Below are 16120 nucleotides of genomic sequence, written 5' to 3'. Positions count from 1 at the left end.
TTCAGGAGCGTTTCATCTTTCCCCGATAAGACTGTCTCACTGTGCCTAAACTGTTTGTTCAGACAATATGCCTTATCCTGAAAATGTGCCTTCCTTCTGAGAAGCTGGAATTTGGGTTTGTGCTAGGGACAATACCTTGGGCCCTGAGTCTTTGATGAGTTTCACTGGTAGGCAATACTTCACATGCACTGTCACAATTTGGTGCTGGAAGAATCACACGCATCCTGTGTGACTCCACTGGGAAAGGACTTGTGGAAGCTTTCGTCAGCTTTCTACTGGACTTTGCCCATCCATGCCTACACATTTTGCTGATTTTGCCTTATCTCTTTTCACTGTAATAAATCTTAGCCACGAATAGGACTATATGCTGAGTCCTGTGAGTCCTCCAAATAAGTCACCAAATCTAGGGGTCCTGGGGACACCCAATACAGAAGGAAATTACCTGAGTCTGGTAAAGAGAATCTATTAAAAAATCTACAGCTATCATCATACTTTTTTCTTATTTTTTGTAATTTAACTGACAGAGAGAGTGAGACAGCTAGAGAAAGAACACAAGCAGGAGGAGTGGGAGAGGGAGAAACAGGCTTCCCGCCAAGCAGGGAGCCTGATGCGGGGCTCGATCCCAGGACCCTAGGATCATGACCTGAGCTGAAGGCAGCCGCTTAACCAACTGAGCCACCCAGGTGCCCCGCTATCATCATACTTAATGTTGAAAGACAGTCCTTTTGCCCTAAGATCAGGAACAAGTGGAGATGTCTACTCTCACCACTCTTATTCAGCATAGTACTGGAAGTTCTAGTCACTGCAATGAGCAAAAGGGGGAAAAAAACATTCATAACACTTTTACTCATAATAAAATACTGGAAACAGCATAGCTTAATGGGTAAACAAACTGCAGTACATCCAGGCCACAAAATAATACTCAGCAATTAAAAAGAATAAATTATTGATATGCACAAAAACATGGTTAAATGAATCTTCAGGCAATTATGCTGAGTGAAAAAAGCCAATTCTAAAAGGTTATACATTTTATGATTCCATTCATGTAACATTTTTTAAGTGACATTTTAGAAATGGAGAACCCATTATTGATTGGCAGGCACTAGAATGAGGAGATCCAGAAGGGAGGGAGATGTGGTTATAGAAGAGAAACACAGAACCCCTGTGGTGATGGAACTGCTCTGTACCTTGACAGGGTGGTGGATACACGAACCCACACATGTGATAAAACTGCGCAGAACTCAATACACATACACATAAATGAGGACAAATAAAACTGAGAAACTTTAAACTGGTGGATTGTATCAATATGATAATTTTCCTGGACAATACTGTACTACAGTTTTGCAAGATGTTACCGCTGGGGGAGGCCAGGTACAGGGGACACCTGATCTGTGTTATTAAAATCGCATCTTAGGGGAGCCTGGGTGACTCAGTCAGTTGGGCGTCTGCCTTCGGCTCAGGTCGTGATCTCGGGGTCCTAGGATCAAGTCCCATGTCAGGCTCTCTGCTCACCAGGGAGTCTGCTTCTCCCTCTCCCTCTCCATCTGTGCTCTCCCTCCCTCTCTCTCTCAAATAAATAAAATCTTTTTAAAAATTAAAAAAAATAAAAATGTAAAACTATCTTACAATCTATAATTATCTCAATGAACATTTCAATTAAAACAAAAAAGTTACATAGGTATTAAGTATGGGACACCTTACCCATTTCATATTCATATTAAAATCATTAATTCAAAATTATATGTTATTAAGTAAATATATGTTTCCTACTATAATGTTCAGTTCCAATAAGCAAACCAATCATGCAAAATTGTGGCTCAGTTGGTTGGGCATCTGCCTTCAGCTCAGGTCATGATCCTGGGATCGGGTCCCGTGTTGAGCTCCCTGCTCGATGGGGAGCCTGCTTCTCCCTCTGCCTCTCTCTCTCATGAATAAAAAAAAAAATTTTTTAATCTCTCTTATATAAGATATATACTCCTCCAAAACAAAAGCCTCCATATTTTTTTTTACTACTGTTACATTATAAATCTTCAAAATTCTAATAAGGTTATCAAATACCAATTATTTTGCTGTTCAATGAAATGCCACTTCTGGGCAAAAGCTTTCTCCTATTTAATGGGTTCCCCACCTCAGCCCTGGGCTGTTTCTGCTACACAATGAGTCTGACAAGAAGGTGAAGGTTTCTGAGTTTTCAGAATGTTGACAGTGGTTTCTTCTCAGTGTTGTTTCTCTGGGGTTCAGTGAGGTCAGGATTCTGGCAAGTGGTTCCAGTATAGTCCTGGGGTTACCCTACCCCCTAGTGCGTATTCGCTGATGTGTTGTCAGGGATGGCTTCTGGTGAAAGGTTTTCCCACATTCACTATGTTCAAAGGGTTTCTCCCCTGTGTGGGTTCTCTTGATGTACTGTGAGGGTCGATTTGTGGTAAAAAGTTGTCCCACATTCGTGACATTTATGAGGTTTCTCTCCTATGTGTGTTCTCTGATGTTCTCTCAGTTTTGACTTCGGAGGATTTTCCACATTCATTACATTCATAGGGTTTCTCTCCTGTGTGAGTTCTGTGATGATTAATGAAGTTTGGCTTCTGGGAGAAAGTTTTCCCACATTCCTTACATTCATCAGGTTTCTTCCCAGTATGTATTCTCTGATGTACAGTGAAGGCTAACCCATTACTGGAGGCTTTCTGACAAACATTACACTCATAGGGTTTTTCCTGTGTGTGTTCTTTGATGCACTGCGAGGCCTGACATTTATCTGAAAGTTTTCCCACATTTGGTGCATAGGGTTTCTCCTGTGTATCCTTTAATGTAGTGAGAGATGATTCATGGCTGAAAGTGGGAATGTTCATGACATTCATAGAGTTTTTCTCCTATATATGTTTTCTGACCCACAGGAAGCTTTGGCTTCTTGCAAAATGTGCCAGCATATTAATTTTACAGGCTTTCCTTTCTGTATGTGTTTCTTCATGCTGAATGAAATTTGGCTTCTTGCAGAATACTTCCCAATCTTCATTACAGTCAAAAGTTTCCTCTCCTTTACAAATTCATTGCAGTGACTACTTACTGAAACTATTCTCACTTTCAACACACTCATAGTATTTCTTTCCCATGATAACTCGACTATGCTTAGAGTTGACTTCTCACCAACAGACCACTTCCCACAGTCATTAAATTCACAGGGATTCTCCTTTATATGAGTTTCCTAATGAAGTGAATGCTGGTCTATCAGAAATGGCTTTCATATATTCATTATATTCATAGGGCTTCCCCCATGAGCATGTTCTCTTATGCACAATGAAAGTTGCTCCCTCAGGACGCCTGGGTGGCTCAGTCAGTTAAACCACTGCCTTAGGCTCATGTCATGATCCCAGGTGATGATCTCAGCAGGGAGCCTGCTTCCCCCTCTGCCGGCAGCTCTCCGTGCTTGTGCTCTCCCTCCCTCTCCCTCCCTCTCTCTCTCTCTCTGGCAAATAAGTAAATAAAATAAAATAATGTTGCTCCCTCATGGAAGGCTTTCCCACATTCCTTACATTCAAAAAGCTGCTTCAGAGTTTAAATATACTGATGTTGAAACAGGTCCTCATTTTGACCAATAGCTTTTCCATTTTCGTCATATTCGAAAGGTTTCTCTCCAGAATGAAAATTCTGCTTTTACAGAGGAGCAATTTCCCGTGTGCATTAAACTCTTCAAGCTTCCTTACAAAGAAGTTTCTATTACTAATAATTACTTCTGAAATAAAATTCAAAACTCATTCCATATGAGTCACATATACTCGATATTTTTCTTGCAGAACAGAGTTTGTGCTCAGATAAAATGATTTTCCTAATACACTATTTCTCTCCTCAGTCAGTGTTTTGTTGTTGACAAAATCGACTTCCCACAAATACTGCTCTTGCTTTTTTTGGCTCTTCCCCAACAGGTCAACTATGTAAAAGTGTAGAAATAAAAATAATTTACCACAGTTTATAAGTAGTAAGGTATTTCTTATGAAAAGATGACATATTTTTATGTCTTTTATACCCCAGTCTTTTGCTGTGAAAGTAATCCAAGGGCATACTGCCTCATTCCCCTAGGTTTGGATAAAATAAATAACTTGCAGTAGTGGAAAATGGGCAATCTGGCAACAAAACATAATTTGGCACTTCAAAATGTTTACTGCAGTGATCATTTTGCAATATATACAAATAATGAATCATTATGTTATACACCTGAAAGCGATATAATATTGTATGTCAATTACACCTCAATTTTTAAAAATGTGATATTCAGGGATGCCTGGCTGGCTCAATCAGTGGAGCATGTGACTCTTGACCATGTTGGGGGGTATAGAGATTACTTTTTAAAAATATTTGAAAGGGGCACCTGGGTGGCTCAGTCGTTAAGCGTCTCCCTTCGGCTCAGGTCATGATCCCAGAGTCCTGGGATCAAGCCCCGCATTGGGCTCCCTGCTCGGCGGGAAGCCTGCTTCTCCCTCTCCCACTCCCCCTGCTTGTGTTCCCCTCTCTAGCTGTCTTTCTCTGTCAAATAAATAAAATCTTAAAAAAAAAAAGTATAAAATGTGACATTCAAAAATGGATAGAGAATTTGAAATAAACACAAACAATAAATACAAAATGTTTGGATAACTGCTTGATTCTGGGATGGGGATCCCCCCAAGGAATAGAATCAACCCAACAACTCAACAAATAGGAAGTAGAATCACAAGGCAAATTAACAGACAATGATGGTGAGGGGAGACATCAAAGGAACAATTAGATGTGGAACAATCAGATCGGGATCTAGTCCGTTATCTCCTGAAACAAGAGCCTTACTAACATACATGCTTACAATGTCATCCCGTCTTTTCTAGTCCATATGACAACACCAAATTAGATTTCAGAAAGTACTCATTTCCATTAGACTTAAAAGGAAAACTCGATTGCCTAGGCTATATTTGCATTCTTGCTGGGACTCACAAAGAATACTAATTTCCAAACAAGTATACATTCAAGCTGCTCTTATAAAAGGATCAGATGCACATCTTTATTTGTCTACAATGTCATCATCTAAAATTTACAGTCTATTTCACTTATAAATGAATTACACCATCATTTAGATCTAGAGTGCTTCTGTCTCTTTACATTTATCTTCTGATTTTGTCTAATAACTATGAAGTCCTCTCGTGTCAGCTTTCTGATTTTTGCAATTAAGGCAAAAAACAAAAATTCTGGGGGCGCCTCGGTGGCTCAGTTGGTTAAGCCACTGCCTTCGGCTCAGGTCATGATCCTGGAGTCCCGGGATCAAGTCCCGCATTGGGCTCCCTGCTCAGCGGGGACTCTGCTTCTCCCTCTGACCCCTCTCTTGTGCTCTCTCTCTCTCTCTCTCTCTCTCAAATAAATAAAAAAGAAAAGAAAACAAAAATTCTGAATTCTCAATTTTGTTCAATGAAAACCAAAAAAAAAAGAGGGACGCCTGGCTCAGTCAATGAAATGTGCAATTCTTGATCTTGGGATTATGAGTTCAGCCCCCATGTTGGGTGCTGAGATTACTTAAAAATAAAATATTAAAAAAAAAAAACAGGGCACCTGGGTGGCTCAGTTGGTTAAGGGACTGCCTTCGGCTCAGGTCATGATCCTGGAGTCCCTGGATCGAGTTCTGCATCGGGCTCTCTGCTCAGCAGGGAGTCTGCTTCTCCCTCTGACCCTCTTCCCTCTCGTGCTCTCTATCTCTCATTCTCTCTCCCTCTCAAATAAATAAATAAAATCTTTAAAAACAAACAAACAAACAAACGAATAAGGCGTCTTCAGACTTCTTTCATAACTTCATCAAAACGAATTCAATACTTCAGGGAACTCAGTAAGAAAACTGAAGGATGATATAGCAGTGAAGGTTTACTTTACTGTTACATTAACCTTCTAAGAAATTGCATCATTCTTCTATTTTCTTATATTTTAGTCTAGTTTAGCACTGTTGGACATAATTGATGAGTAATGTTAAAATAACTGTTAGGGTGATAAAATAGCAAAACATTTCAAAATACATTAAAATAAGATCACTGCAATCCTGCTTCTTAGATTTATACAAGAGACCAAGTCACCCATATAGAAACTGTAAGACAGAATGAATTTATTTGGTTAAAAAATATAAGTAAATTTTCTTTGTTCATTTAAAATTTTAAATTTTATCTTTGTTCATTTAAAATTTTATTTTAACTTATAGTTATAAAAAATTATGAAATCCAGGGGCGCCTGGATGGCTCAGCCGGTTAGGCAGCTGCCTTTGGCTCAGCTCATGATCCCAGGGTCCTGGGATTGAGTCCCATGTCGGGCTCCCTGCTCAGCGGGAGGCCTGCTTCTCCCTCTCCCTCTGCCCCTACTTGTGTTCCTTCTCTTGCTGTCCCTCTCTCTGTCAAATAAATAAATAAACCCTTTAAAAAAAGTATGAAATCCATAACATATCAATCCTTGCAAATAGTTAAAACTGCTTCAAAAAGAAACTCAAAAACTAAAATTGGGGGGGGGGCGCCTGGGTGGTTCAGTTGGTTAAGCATCCAACTCTTGATTTCGGCTCAGGTCATGATCTCAGGGGTTGTGAGATGAAGCCCCCCATCAGGCTCTGCACTCAGCGGAGTGTCTGCTTGAGATTCTCTCCCTCTCCCCCACCCCACCACTCATGCTCTCCCTCTCTCTAAAAGAAAAAAATAAAATAATTTTAAAAATTTAAAAAGCCCATCTCCAGTTTCTCCCTGGAAAGGGCCTAACTACATACTTTCCCAGCTGCTGCCTGATGGATCAGCTTCCAGTCAGCCTGCATCTAGGTGCTGACTGAGATCCCTGTTTTGGTACACTGATAGGTCTTGGCATGCCTTCAACTACCAGGAGCCACTAAAAACAAAGAAGGTGGCTTGGACAAGCACAAAGGTCTGAGAGACAGCTGGTGAGGCTGTGGAGAAAAGAGACTCTGTGTGTACTGTTGGAAAAATTAATTGGTGCACCCACCATGGAAAGCAGTATGGAAGTTGCTCAAAAAATGAAAAATAAAACTATCATATGACCCAGCAATCCCACTTCTGGATACATATCCAAAGGAAAAGAACACAGGATATCGAAGACAAATCTGCACTCCTATAATCACTGTAGCATTATACACAATAGCCAAGATATAAAACAACCTAAGCTGTCCATCAACAGATGAATGGACAAAGATGTGGTGTGTGTGTGTGTATATATATATATATATATATATACACATACATACACTATCTATCTATCTATCCACTGTAGATTATGATTCAGCCATGAGAAAGAAAGAAATCCCCCTATGTGGGACAAGATGGATGGACTATGAAATCATTATTATGCTGGATGAAATAAGTCAAAGACATACTGCACAGTATCACTTATATACGGAATCTTAAAAAAAAAGTCAAACTCATAGAAACAGAAGGTAGAAAAGTGACTGCCAGGTGCTGACCGGTAGTGGAAATAAGGAGAGTTTGGTAAAAGGTTACAAATTTCCAGCTGTAAGATGAATGAAGTCTGAGGATCTAATGTATAACAGGGTGCCTACAGTTGATAACACTATACTGTACACTGAAATTTGCTAAGAGAGGAGAACTTAAATGTTCTCACAAAACAGTAAAAAAATAAATAAATATATGAGGTAACAAATTTAATAAATAATTAATTAGATGGGGGAATCCTTTCACAATGTGTATGTATATCAAATCATCACAATTTACACTTTTTGTTGTTGTTCAAATTTTTTTTTTTCAGTAATCTCTACACCAAACAAGGGGCTCAAACTCATGACCCTGAGATCAAGAGTCACATGCTCTTCCATAAGCCAGCCAGGATCCCCTACACTTTAAATATCTTACAATTTTATTTGCCAACTATACCTCAATAAAACTGAACAAATTAAAAAATAAAATAAATGAAACTAACAGTTTTCTAGCTTACTAGAAATACTGGAACATAGGACCATTAAAAGACTGAAATTTAATCCTAAGATTATGAAATGCTTCTCTCTCGACAACTTCCCACCACATCAACAGGCTCCAGGGCAATAACACTAGATCACAGATGAAAAAGCTGAACAGTTTCAAGACACAGGAGTACACAGGGAAGCCCAAAGTCAAGAGGGGAGTCAAAAACAAGGACATTAAAGGAATTTGGAGACTCTGAGCCCTACAGCTACAACATTAAACACAGCCCATCTCCTAGCCAGAATCACAGAAATCCTCACACTAAAAACCCATTTATCTCAGTTCTTTTACAAGATACATGTCCAGCTTTGGAAAAAAAATTGCAAAGCATATCAAAAAGAAAAAAACACACCCAGAAGACACGAAGTAATCATCAGAACAAGACTCAGATACAACACAGATGCTGGAATTATGAGAGCAAGTTTTAAATAACTATGATTAATATGCTAAAGAGTTAAATGAAAAAAATTAGACAACATTCAAGAATAAATGAGTTACATAAGCAGGGAAAGAAAAATTCCAAGAAAAAATCAAATTCAAAACCACAGTAATAGAAATGAGGAATGCCTTTGAAGGGCACATCACACAACAAACCAAGGAAAGAACCAGTGAACTTGAAGAGAGGTCAACAAAATTCACTAACTAAAATGTGAAGAGAAAAAGAATAAAAAAACTGAACATCCATCCAAGAGCTGTGGGACAACATCAAAAGGTATAATATATGCATAAGTAGAATACCAGAAGAACAGAGCAGAGGGAATAACTGAAGCAATAATGACCAAAAAATTCCAAAATTAATGACAGATCCAGGAAGCTCAGACAATACGAAGCGGGATAAATACCAACAAAACCACATCTAGTCATATGGTATTTAAACTCCAGAAAACCAGGGGCGCTTGGGTGGCTCAGTCGTTAAGCGTCTGCCTTCGGCTTGGGTCATGGTCCCAGGGTGCTTGGATTGATCCCCGTATCAGGCTCCCTGCTCAGTGGGAAGCCTGCTTCTCCCTCTCCCACTCCCCCTGCTTGTGTTCCCTCTCTCGCTGTGTCTCTCTCTGTCAAATAAATAAAATCTAAAAAAAAAAAAAAAAACTCCTGAAAACCAAAGACAAAGGGGAAAATCCTGAGAGAAGCAAAGAAGTGGAGAGTGGGGAGTGGGGGGTATGCACCTTACCTACAAAGAAACAACGATAAGAATTACAACAGACTTCTCAGAATCCATGCAAGCAAGAAGAGTGGAATTAAATACCTAAAGCGTTGAAAGAAGAAAGCCACCAACCTACAATTAATGAAAAAAGATGCACTGAGGCATACGTTTATATAATACTGAATAACAAGGATAAACTCTTACAAGCCTCCAGATGAAAGAACTGACTCACAAAGTAAAGAGATTTATCCCAACTTCAGATTTCTCCTCTGCAGTGGTGAAAACAAAAAGACAATGAGATTATGAGAAAAGAATTTCAATCTAGAAATCTTATACACAAATAAATTGCCTTTCATATGACGGGCCCCAAACCAGATGTGTTCAAATGGGAAGCGCCTCAAGGAATAAATCGCCTATGTTACCTCCACAGAGAAAACACTGAGGAAGTACAAATAAACTGTTAAACAAGTCTCAAGCAAGGGGAAGTTGAAAAGGAAAGGAAGGAGTGGGAAACAACAGATCTTGTTAGTGATATACAGCTACAACTAGATGGATAATATCAACATGATTTGAAATGTACAACACAGGGGCTCCTGGGTGGCTGTTGATTAAGCCTCCCAAATCTTTTTTTTTTAAAGATTTTATTATTTATTTGACAGAGAGAGAGCGAGAGAAGGAACAAAAGCAGGGGGAGAGGGAGAGGGAGAAGCAGGCTTCCCCACAAAGCAGGGAGCCCAACGCAGGGCTCGATCCCAGGACCCTGGGATCATGACCTGAGCCAAAGGCAGACGCTTAACGACTGAGCCACCCAGGTGCCCCATCTTTTTTTTTTTTTTTTAAGATTTTATTTATTTATTTGACAGAGAGAGAGACAGCAAAAGAGGGAACACAAGCAGGGGGAGTGGGAGAGGGAGAAGCAGGCTTCCAGCTAAGCAGGGAGCCTGATGCGGGGCTCGATCCCATGACCCTGGGATCATGACCCGAGCCAAAGGCAGACAGACACTCAACGACTGAGCCACCCAGGCGCCCCTAAGCCTCCAACTCTTGATCTCAGCTCAGGTCTTGATCTCAGGGTTGTGAGTTCAAGCCCCCCTTTGGGCCCCATGCTGGGTGTGGAGCCTACTTGAAATGTACAACATAATGTTAAAAAAGACCTCTTGAAACAGAGATTGTCCATAGGGAAGAACTAATAATATACTGATAAATTAACAAAATGAAGGAGTCTGGGTGTGGGGTAGGGTGGACTAAAGCTTTCTAAGGTCGTCTAAGAGGAGCTGGAGGAGGAGTAGCAATCACTGCAGCACGAAGCAGCAGAAAAGCAATGAAGTAATCCTGATATGTTAGTAGATATACACTCAGTTATAATATTCAGGAGGAAGTTGGTAACTGTGAGAATTAAAAATCAGAAGTCTACCAAATTAACATAAAAAAATTAAATACTAAGATATTTGAACAAGCCAGATTCTGAAAATATATAATTAATAAACAAAATTATGATATATGTGACACTCAAATATAATATTTAGCAAACTAAGGTGGATATATAAAACAAAATATATGGATTACTGCAGAAAATGTGAATGGATATATTTCTTTTTTTAAATTATATATATATATTTTTTAAGATTTTATTTGTTTGTTTATTTATTAGAGAATGACAGCGAGCACAAGCAGGAGGAGAAGCAGGCTTCCCGCTGAGCAGGGAGCCCAATGCGGAACTCGATCCCAGGACCCTGGAATCATGACCTGAGTCGAATGCAGCCGCTTAACCTGAGCCAACCAGGCATCCCAAGTGGATATATTTCTTATCCAAGACAGACTGACATAATGGTCTAAAAAACCAAAATGTTGACATTTGTTATTTATAAAAAATAAATCTCAAAATGATAAAAAATGGTGAAAAATGAACAAAATTTTATAAGAAAATGCAAATAAAAGGGAAGCAAGCATGGCCTTAGTTACATCAGATAAAGTAGAATTTGCAGCCTTAACTTTCAATGGGGCAAAGGCAAATATCATGTAATGATAAATGGTAAAAATTAATCAAGGTTTGGGGCGCCTGGGTGGCTCAGTCGTTAAGCGTCTGCCTTTGGTTCAGGTCATGATCCCAGGTTCTGGGATCGAGCCCCACATCAGGCTCCCGGCTCCACAGGAAGCCTGCTTCTCCCTCTCCCATTCCCCCTGCTTGTGTTCCCTCTCTCACTGTGTCTCTCTGTCAAATAAATAAATAAAATTAAAAAAAAAAAAAAAATTAGGGGCGCCTGGGTGGCTCAGTCGTTAAGCGTCTGCCTTTGGTTCAGGTCATGATCCCAGCGTCCTGGGATCGAGCCCCGCATCAGGCTCCCTGCTCCGCGGGAAGCCTGCTTCTCCCTCTCCCACTCCCCCTGCTTGTGTTCCTGCTCTCTCCGTGTCTCTCTCTGTCAAATAAATAAATAAAATCTTTTAATTAAAAAAAAATCAAGGTTTAAGTCAAACTTGTATGTATCCAAATAAAGAAAAACTGCTAGAATTACAGAATAATTTGGTTAAAGAAAACAAACCACAATTACAGTGAGAGACAATATATCTCTACCAATAAAAAAATATATCTATTAAATATAGTTTATTTAACTCTTGTGTCAGGTAATAATACTGACAGGTAAAATTCAATAGATACTTATTTGGAAGAATGCTTTTCATAGAATATTTTAAATATATATTATCTCATATTCAGGAAAAACCAATAACATAGGTAGTATTTTCCCCCAATTAACAGATAGGAAAATTGAGGCAGAAAAATGTTATCAACTTTCCAAGGTCATCCTTAACTGGAATCAGGTCATCTGACAATAAAGATCCACTTATAATTGTTATGTTATGCTTATTTCAGAGAAAATATTATTAAATTCTACAAATCGGAGATTTTACAGGTTACCTTGTCTGATTATGACCTACAAAAACCAAAATGAAAAAAATAATCTCACCAAAAAGTCATTAACTCATGAGACCCTCCAAATTAAAAACTAGGTCAAAGAAAAGTAACCAACATCCAAATTACTAATTACCCAGAAAAAAACAAAGCGGGGATTTGTCACATGAAACCTAAAAGCTACAACTAAAGCAATCATAGAGAAAACTTGTCTTTAATTTTAAAACAAAAGCTGAGGGTGCCTGGGTGGCTCAGTTGGTTAAGCGACTGCCTTCGGCTCAGGTCATGATCCTGGAGTCCCGGGATCAAGTCCCACATCAGGCTCCCTGCTCAGCAGGGTCTGCTTCTCCCTCTGACCCTCTTCCCTCTCGTGTTCTCTCTCTACCATTCTCTCTCTCAATAAATTAAAAAAATCTAAAAAAAAAACAAACAAAAACTGAAAATAATCAGGAATCGTATAATTAGCTAAAAGAAGTATCAAAAATAAAAAAGCAAAGAAAGCATTAAAAAATGAGGATAACATCTTAAATTAAAATAAAGCTGAAACAGGGCACCTGGGTGGCTCAGTCGTTAAGCATCTGCCTCTGGCTCCGGTCATAATCCCAGGGTCCTGAGATCAAGTCCTGTGTCAGGCTCCCTGCTCAGCGGGAAGTCTGCTTCTCCCTCTCCCTCTGCTGCTCCCCCTGCTTGTGCTCACTCTCTCTGTCAAATAAATGAGTAAAATTAAAAAAAAAAAAAGCTCTCTCTCTTTAAAAAGAAAAATCTTTTTTAAAAAAGAATATATAAAGAACTCTAACTCAATAATAGGCAACCCAATTAAAAATGTGTGAAGGATTTTAATAGATAATTCTCAAAAAAAGATACACAAATGGTCAATAAGCACACGAAAATATGCTTGATATCCTTAGTCATTAGGGAAATGCAAATCAAAACCACAAGGACATTATCACTTCACACCCACCAGGACAGCTATAATCAAAAGAAGAGAGAGTAACAAACGCTGGCAAGGATGTGGACAAATGGGAACCCTCATATATTGCTGGTGGGAATGTAAACTTCACTGTGGAAATTTCAGTTCCTCAAAATGCTAAACACAGAGTTACCATATGACCCAGCAATTCCAGGCCTAGGGCGCTCAAGAGAACTGAAAATACATGTCTACACAAACACCTGTACACAACTGTTCAGAGCAACACTATTGATAATGCCCAAAAAAGCAGAAATAACCCAAATGTCCATCAACTGATGACTGAATAAACAAAATGTGGCATATCCATACAACGGAATATTTGACCATAAAAAGGAAATAATATACTACAACAGAGATGGACCTTTAAAACAGCATGCTAAATGAAAGAAGCCAGACACAAAAAGTACATAGTGTATGTGAAATACTTATATATGTATATGAAATGTCTGCTATAGGCCAATCCACAAAGACAGAAAGTAGGTTAATGGTTTTTAGAGAGAATGGGGGTGACTGCTAAGGTCTATGGCGCTTCTTTGGGGGCAATAAAAATGTTCTGAAATAGGGGCGCCTGGGTGGCTCAGTCGTTAAGCATCTGCCTTCGGCTCAGGTCATGATCCCAGGGTCCTGGGATCGAGCCCCGCATCAGGCTCCCTGCTCCGTGGGAAGCCTGCTTCCCCCTCTCCCACTCCCCCTGCTTGCGTTCCCTCTCTCGCTGTGTCTCTCTCTGTTAAATAAATAAATAAAATTAAAAAAAAATGTTCTGAAATTAGTGTTGATTGTTGCACAACTCTGTAAATACACTAAAAACCACTGAAGTGTACACTTTAAAGGGGTGAATTATATGGCATTTGAATTATATTTCAATAAAGCTGTTCTGTACTAAACAAATATTCTTTTTTTTTTTTAAGATTTATTATTTATTTGACAGGGAGAGGGAGAGATAGGCTCCCAGATGAGCAAGGAACCCCGTTCGGGCCTCGATCCCAGGACTCTGGGATCGTGACTCAAGCCGAAGGCAGACATTTAACTAAGCCACCAGGCACCCCTAAAAAAATGTTCATGTGGGGCACCTGGGTGGCTCAGTCTTTAAGCGACTGCCTTCGGCTCAGGTCATGATCCCAGGGTCCTAGGATCGAGTCCCGCATCGGGCTCCCTGCTCGGCGGAAAGCCTGCTTCTCCCTCTCCCACTCCCTCTGCTTGTGTTCCCTCTCTCACAGTGTCTCTCTCTGTCAAATAAATAAAATCTTTTTTAAAAAATTAAAAAAAAATGTTCATGTAGGACATAAAACAATGTTCCTGAGATCTAAGACTTACCAAAATGCTGAGCTATAAAAATTAACCTAAAGGGGTGCCTGGGTGGCTCAGTTGGTTAAGCGACTGCCTTTGGCTCAGGCCGTGATCCTGGAGTCCGGGGATCGAGTCCCGCATCGGGTTCCCTGCTCAGCAGGAAGTCTGCTTCTCCCTCTGACCCTCCCCTCTCTCATGTGCTCTCTCTCTCTCTCAAATAAATAAATAAAATCTTTTTTAAAAATTAACCTAAAAGTTTAAGATAATTTAGCAAATCAATTTTTTTTTATTATTGTGCTTAAAATATTTTTTTTACAAGACAGGGAGGAGATCCACTGGATATAACTTTTTTAATTCAAACGGGGGGAAATAAGTATGTCCAAAGCAAAAACTGTAAAGGGTACTTGCCCTGCTAGATACTGTTATTTATTACAAAGCTCCTCAAATCAAAAATAAAATATGTCAGGGCACCTGGGTGGCTCAGATGGTTGGGCGTCTGCCTTCGGCTCAGGTCATGGTCCTGGGGTCCCGGGATCGAGCCCCACATGGGGCTCCTGGCTCAGCAAGGAGTCTGCTTCTCCCTCTCCCTCTCCCCCTGCTCATTCTCTCTCTATCTCTGTGTCTCAAATAAATAAATAAAATCTTAAAAAACAAAAACAAAAATAAAATATGTCAGGAGCAAGTAAAAGTCCAGAAGTACAGTCTTAATAGTCTTATGTATGTCTTAACACATAGTAAAGTCACAATTTTTTTTAAAGATTTTTTATTCATTTATTTCAGAAAGAGAGAGGGCACAAGCAGGGGGAGCAGGAGAGGGAGAAGCAGGCTTTCCACTGAGCAGGGAGCCCGACGTGGGGCTTGATCCCAGGACTTCGAGACCATGACCTGAGCCCAAGGCAGACACTTAACTGAGCCACCCAGGTGCCCCATAAAGTCACAATTTAAATCTGAGGCAAAGGGTGATTAACTTGTTGAATGAGGTTGCCATAATTATAAATGAAGTTATCTATCTGTTAAGAAAGAAATTAGACCTCACACTGTATAAAAAATATACTTGAGTGAATAAGTATAAAAAACAAAAGGAAACACTCAAGTAATAACATATTTAAGTCTGTATTAAATTGGATTAAAAAAACTAAACCACATGGAGCTTACAAATGAGACAGCTAAAAACAAATCAACACATAAAAATTCATTCACTCATTCATTGAATGATTTTTTTTCATTTAATGATTTTTCAATACTTATTATGCTCCTGGGTGCCTGGGTGGCTCAGTTGGTTAAGCGACTGCCTTCGGCCCAGGTCATGATCCTGGAGTCCCAGGATCGAGTCCTGCATCAGGGTCCCTGCTCAGCAGGGAGTCTGCTTCTCCCTCTGACCCTCTTCCCTCTCGTGCTATCTCTCATTTTCTATCTCTCTTAAATAAATAAATAAAATCTTAAAAAAAAAATTCTTACTATGTTCCACTGTCCCGGGCACTTGGGATACAAGAGTGAAAAACAAAGTTCACCTCCTCTAGCCTAGGGAAAACAGAAGATAAACAATATAGTAATAAAGAAACTGTAGAGTATGTTAGATGAAAAGTGCTATGTTAAAAATACAAAGTAGACCAAACTTAGGGCAAGGGGAACACGAGCTTAGTGTGGCAATTTTAAGCTGGGCGTTTGTGTAGACCTCACTGAGCAATGACATTTGAGCAAGGTCCTGAGGAGGAAAGGGAGTGCACCACCAGGCTCCCTGGAGAAAGCACGCTCCAGGCAGAAGGTACATTTGGTACAAGGATGAAGGTGACACTGTGCATGGTATGTTTCTAGAACAGCGAGAACGCAAGTAGGGCTGGAGC

The 16120-nt window shown here is 39.7% G+C and overlaps 1 protein-coding gene and 1 long non-coding RNA gene across 9 annotated transcripts in view; both read right to left on the bottom strand.

Annotated features, from left to right (window-relative positions):
• The window catches only part of LOC114205263 (uncharacterized), a 76473-nt gene that overhangs the window by 29313 nt on the left and 31040 nt on the right, over positions 1 to 16120 (bottom strand). For 3 of the 8 annotated variants that reach the window (XR_015767126.1, XR_003608363.2, XR_015767131.1), the window contains one exon: positions 12574 to 12721. The exons of the other annotated variants lie outside the window; for them this stretch is intronic. This is a non-coding gene — a long non-coding RNA (uncharacterized LOC114205263). The remainder of the gene's footprint in view (positions 1 to 12573; positions 12722 to 16120) is intronic. 8 annotated transcript variants of the gene reach the window in all.
• LOC114205291 (zinc finger protein 487) lies at positions 2454 to 4822 on the bottom strand. The gene is given in 4 exon segments (XM_028098667.2): positions 2454 to 2801; positions 3499 to 3653; positions 3656 to 3925; positions 4813 to 4822. Coding segments are annotated over 4 exon segments (783 nt in total).

The sequence above is a fragment of the Eumetopias jubatus genome, unplaced genomic scaffold (genome assembly GCF_037043125.1).
Source record: "Eumetopias jubatus isolate StellerSeaLion01/CBP00866 unplaced genomic scaffold, mEumJub1_p1.0 scaffold_17, whole genome shotgun sequence".
Taxonomy (NCBI): domain Eukaryota; kingdom Metazoa; phylum Chordata; class Mammalia; order Carnivora; family Otariidae; genus Eumetopias; species Eumetopias jubatus.
This window is presented reverse-complemented; position numbering and strand designations above follow the sequence as displayed.